Below are 5000 nucleotides of genomic sequence, written 5' to 3' on the forward strand. Positions count from 1 at the left end.
GCACTTCCTGTAGGCAGCAGTGTGGTTTAGCCTGCACGTCCTGTAGGCAGCAGTGTGGTTTAGCCTGCACTTCCTGTAGGCAGCAGTGTGGTTTAGCCTGCACTTCCTGTAGGCAGCAGTGTGGTTTAGCCTGCACTTCCTGTAGGCAGCAGTGTGGTTTAGCCTGCACTTCCTGTAGGCAGCAGTGTGGTTTAGCCTGCACTTCCTGTAGGCAGCAGTGTGGTTTAGCCTGCACTTCCTGTAGGCAGCAGTGTGGTTTAGCCTGCACTTCCTGTAGGCAGCAGTGTGGTTTAGCCTGCACTTCCTGTAGGTAGCAGTGTGGTTTAGCCTGCACTTCCTGTAGGCAGCAGTGTGGTTTAGCCTGCACTTCCTGTAGGCAGCAGTGTGGTTTAGCCTGCACTTCCTGTAGGCAGCAGTGTGGTTTAGCCTGCACTTCCTGTAGGCAGCAGTGTGGTTTAGCCTGCACTTCCTGTAGGCAGCAGTGTGGTTTAGCCTGCACGTCCTGTAGGCAGCAGTGTGGTTTAGCCTGCACTTCCTGTAGGCAGCAGTGTGGTTTAGCCTGCACTTCCTGTAGGCAGCAGTGTGGTTTAGCCTGCACTTCCTGTAGGCAGCAGTGTGGTGGCATTACATCTTACGCTTTCAATCACTGAGCCATTGAGCCTGTCTGAATATGAGCTGTCATCAGCTGCATTATCAACACCTCCATCTCTCCTCCTGTGGGTGGGCTTGCTGCTACGAGACCACCTCAATCTCTCTCTCTCTCTCTCTCTCTGTCTCTCTCTCTCTCTCTCTGTCTCTCTGTCTCTCTCTGTCTCTGTCTCTCTCTCTCTCTCTCTCTCTCTCTCTCTCTCTCTCTCTTCTCTCTCTCTCTCTCTGTCAGCGCACCTGTCAAGACCCACTCATATCATATCCGAAATCTTGGTGATTGATTATAACGGCCTCAGTGCTTTTAGAATAGTCTTAATGCACAGTGCTCCTAGAGAGGATATCTGATCTATTTCCACATGCTCTCGTTTGTATGTTGCAGTATTGTCGTTCTGTACCAGTGGATGACTCTGACTCTTGCTCTGTGTGTGTGTGTGTCTACAGGAGATTGTGCTGGTGCTGTTCTTTGGCACAGAGTACGTGGTCCGCCTCTGGTCGGCCGGCTGCCGCAGCAAATATGTGGGCCTCAGAGGACGCCTCCGCTTCATCAGGAAGCCCATATCCATCATAGGTGCACCTGGCGTTTCCCTTTCTTCCCTCTAACACACAACTGATGTCAGCAGCTGTTCTTTTAGATCGACAGCTAAGATTATTCAAGCAATTCATTGGGGGTATTTTCTTCAGAATCCCCCAAAAATGTAAAAAAACAAACAATTAATAATAAATAAAGAAATTATAATAATAATATTTAAAACATTCATGTGCGTTATCTTGAATCAAATCTTTTAGAGTGGATGTTATATTAATAACAACGTAATAGCAAATTGAATTTACTATGTGAATTAATTGAATAGAAAGTGAATTAATCCCCACCCTGATTTGATGGCCCTTTCTTTCTTTCTTTCTTTCTTTCACAGATTTGATAGTGGTCATGGCCTCAGTCATCGTGCTGAGCGTAGGATCCAATGGCCAAGTGTTTGCCACATCTGCTATCAGGTACGCTAACCATATTGTTCTGATTTTTTATTTGTTACTCGTAGTTTAGTTTAGGTTATTTATGTGCACATAGTAAAATCAAGAACAAACAAAAGGAAATAAGTGTATAAAAAAGATAGAGACAAGAAACCCTAATGTGCTTATGTGAGTTCTCTGACCTAAAAAATCAAACCAATATTAACAACAATTTCATCAAGACATACAATAAACAAAAACAAGAGGAAATAGCAAACAAACAACAAAACATAAAGATGGCTGGAGAGAGAACAGAAGATTGTAACTCTGATGGTGGTCTGACTCTGACCTGACGCTGTGGTTTGCAGGGGCATCCGCTTCCTCCAGATCCTGCGCATGCTGCATGTGGATCGGCAGGGAGGAACATGGAGACTCCTGGGATCTGTAGTCTTTATTCATCGACAGGTAGAATCATTTCCACTCTTGTCCTATATAAATAACCACAATGTCTGTCTGTCCATCCGTGTCTCCACTCCATCACTGCTAAACTTGTTTCAGCATTTGCATGGATGTGTGGGTAGTAGATTCCCTGCCTACTAACACGAGGGTTGCAGGTTCAAGCCCCCGTGTTACCTCCGGCTTTGTCGGGCGTCCATACAGGCACAATTGGCCGTGGCTGCGGGTGGAGTTAAGGGTATGTGTCGTGGTCGCTGCACTAGTGCCTCCTCGCTCGGTCGGCGAGCCTGTTCCAGGGGAAGGGGAGCTGGGAGGAATAGCGTTATCCTCCCTGATGCTACGTCCTGCCAGTGAAACTCCTCGCTGTCAGATAAAAAGAAGCAGCTGGCGACTGCACATGTATCAGAGGAAACGTGCTAGACTAGTCTACAACTCTCCCCAGATCAGCAGAGCAGATGGAGCAATGACCGGGACACCCTAGCAGGGAATTGGCCAAGTACAATTGGGGAGGGAAACATTTTGATTAAAAAAAGTCATTAAAATGATCAAACAGAACAAAGGAGCAAAACAAAAAAACTAAAAAGTTTGTCAAGGTGAGATAAAAACAAACTAACAAACATGGGACTTAAAACAAGATAAACAAACAAAATACACCAAGAAACAAGATCTAATGTGACCAGTTCACATGCAAGCTCCCCTGATAACCTCTGGTTCCTCGACACCTAACGGCATTTGATCCACACAGATGGTTGCTGAACCTAAACACAGCGTTGTGGACCAGTGATGTCATTTGCGCATGAATGACTGGTCCACAACTGAACTCAAATCAACTCTCAATAACTGTCAAACTAAATGAATGCATGAAAAACGGTTACAGTTTTTGCATATGTTTACAGTTTTTGCATATGAGCGCCCACAAAATGTTACTACGGCTGGCGCGCGACACTAGATGGTGGGGGGGGAAAACCCCTCATATATCTCAATGGGCTGACTCACCAAAGGACGGTGCTGCTGCTCTACACTACAGGATTGGGGATTCTAGAGCAGGTACAGATCCTGTGTGCCTGGGCCGGGCTAGCAGCTAAATGCTAACTATGCTGAATGGGGAGAACGGGAGGATTTCCCCCACCCTGACCACGCCCTCCCCCCCCCAGCCAGCTCTTTGCATACCAGGCTCATACGCAACCTAGTACATTAATTGTGCATTCCTTTATAACTGGGGACTGGTAATCTTACGACTTCAAAGGTCATGGGCTGGGCGGTGACGTCATCAGAGCTGATATTTCCCATTCCAAACTCGTAGGAGCCTCAGCAGCCCCAACCTCAAAAATCCAAGATGGCTGCGCACAGTAGTAGTAATCGTAGTAATATTGTTTAGCACTTCTGTTTTGTTTGTGTCTCATTAAATCAGCTGTACACACAGCACTGCCTAACTTCTATCTGTGTGGACATGAGGCTGCAGTGTTTGTATGCGCAAAATGCCACGAAATGCCATGTTGTCAATTGTTATTGCTAACAATGGCTAGCCTGGCTAGCGACTGGATCTGACCAATGAACAGTGATCTTCCCAGCTCAAGTTTTCTGCAAATGGAATGCTAACAAAACGGATGTGATGTCATTTAGCCTCCACATCCCAGTTATTTTGCGATAAAGGAACGCATGATTAATAAACAAAACAACTCATGTGCTGTTGTGGGGTGTTTCCTCTCCAAATAAGGCTTCCCTGAGGTCAGCTGCCCGTTCTACAGGATGAGTGATTATCTCTGACTGGGCCTTTATGGGCAGACTAGCTGCTGCTGTCCACGCTACATTTACTGCTTATTACCACAGAGTCCAGTGCACACAGGCAGACGCACACACACACACACACACACACACACACACACACACACACACACACACACACACACACACACACACACACACACACACACACACACACACACACACACACACACACACACACACACACACACACACACCACCAGACCTAGCTTTATAAGGAGAAGAAGAGAGAGACAGTGAAGATTATTATTATTATTTTTTGTCTGTGTGCTGGTACACTTGTTCTGGCATCTTCTCAGGCAGAGGATGTAATGTTCTCTTCTTAATCCAGAAGGTCTCTGTGTTCTTCGGTTCTACTCTCACTCCACATTCATATCTGTCCGATGCGTAAGAGGAACTGCACCGCGCGCGCGCTCACTGAGGATTGTGTGCAAAAGGTCAAGAAAAGAAAAGATAGGACCAAGTCAAGACGAGCCTCGTGTGATTTGTTGCCCTCTCCCCCTCTTTGTCAAATGACCGCTTCATCAAATGATGTGCTCTGTTTAGTGGAACATTGTCTTTAGCATCAGTGTCAATAAACTGATGGAAGTGAATGTGTTTAGTGGAACATATTGTCTTTAGCATCAGTGTCAATAAACTGAACATATTGTCTTTAGCATCAGTGTCAATAAACTGATGGAAGTGAATGTGTTTAGTGGAACATATTGTCTTTAGCATCAGTGTCAATAAACTGAACATATTGTCTTTAGCATCAGTGTCAATAAAGTGATGGAAGTGAATGTGTTTAGTGGAACATATTGTCTTTAGCATCAGTGTCAATAAAGTGATGGAAGTGAATGTGTTTAGTGGAACATATTGTCTTTAGCATCAGTGTCAATAAACTGATGGAAGTGAATGGACTAAGCACACAGAAGCAGCACGTGTGCGTCTGACTCTGTCTGAACACTGTCTAATCTCACTGTGCTTCCACAGTTTGGCCTAGTTTATTTACACTCGCTCACAAATTGAAAGGCGCTAAGCTAACGTGGCCCAATGACTGACAGCGACGAGGACGTAGCGTGTGGGAGGATCACGCTAATCCCCCCCCCCCAGTTCCACTCATAGCCAAAGTTGATAAATCAATTAAGAAAATCAAGGCCCTTAAAAACTATTTAAAAGTTTTA

At 45.5% G+C, this 5000-nt stretch overlaps 1 protein-coding gene across 1 annotated transcript in view; it reads left to right on the forward strand.

Moving 5' to 3' along the window:
• Positions 1-5000, forward strand: part of kcnq1.2 (potassium voltage-gated channel, KQT-like subfamily, member 1.2) — a gene marked incomplete at both ends in the record, with an annotated part of 126166 nt that overhangs the window by 30965 nt on the left and 90201 nt on the right. Inside the window, 3 exons of the mRNA XM_083663014.1 lie at positions 1090-1216; positions 1563-1641; positions 1965-2061. Coding sequence (XP_083519140.1) covers positions 1090-1216; positions 1563-1641; positions 1965-2061 — 303 coding nt within the window. The remainder of the gene's footprint in view (positions 1-1089; positions 1217-1562; positions 1642-1964; positions 2062-5000) is intronic.

The sequence above is a fragment of the Poromitra crassiceps genome (genome assembly GCF_964638095.1).
Source record: "Poromitra crassiceps genome assembly, chromosome: 30".
NCBI classification, from domain to species: Eukaryota; Metazoa; Chordata; class Actinopteri; order Beryciformes; family Melamphaidae; genus Poromitra; species Poromitra crassiceps.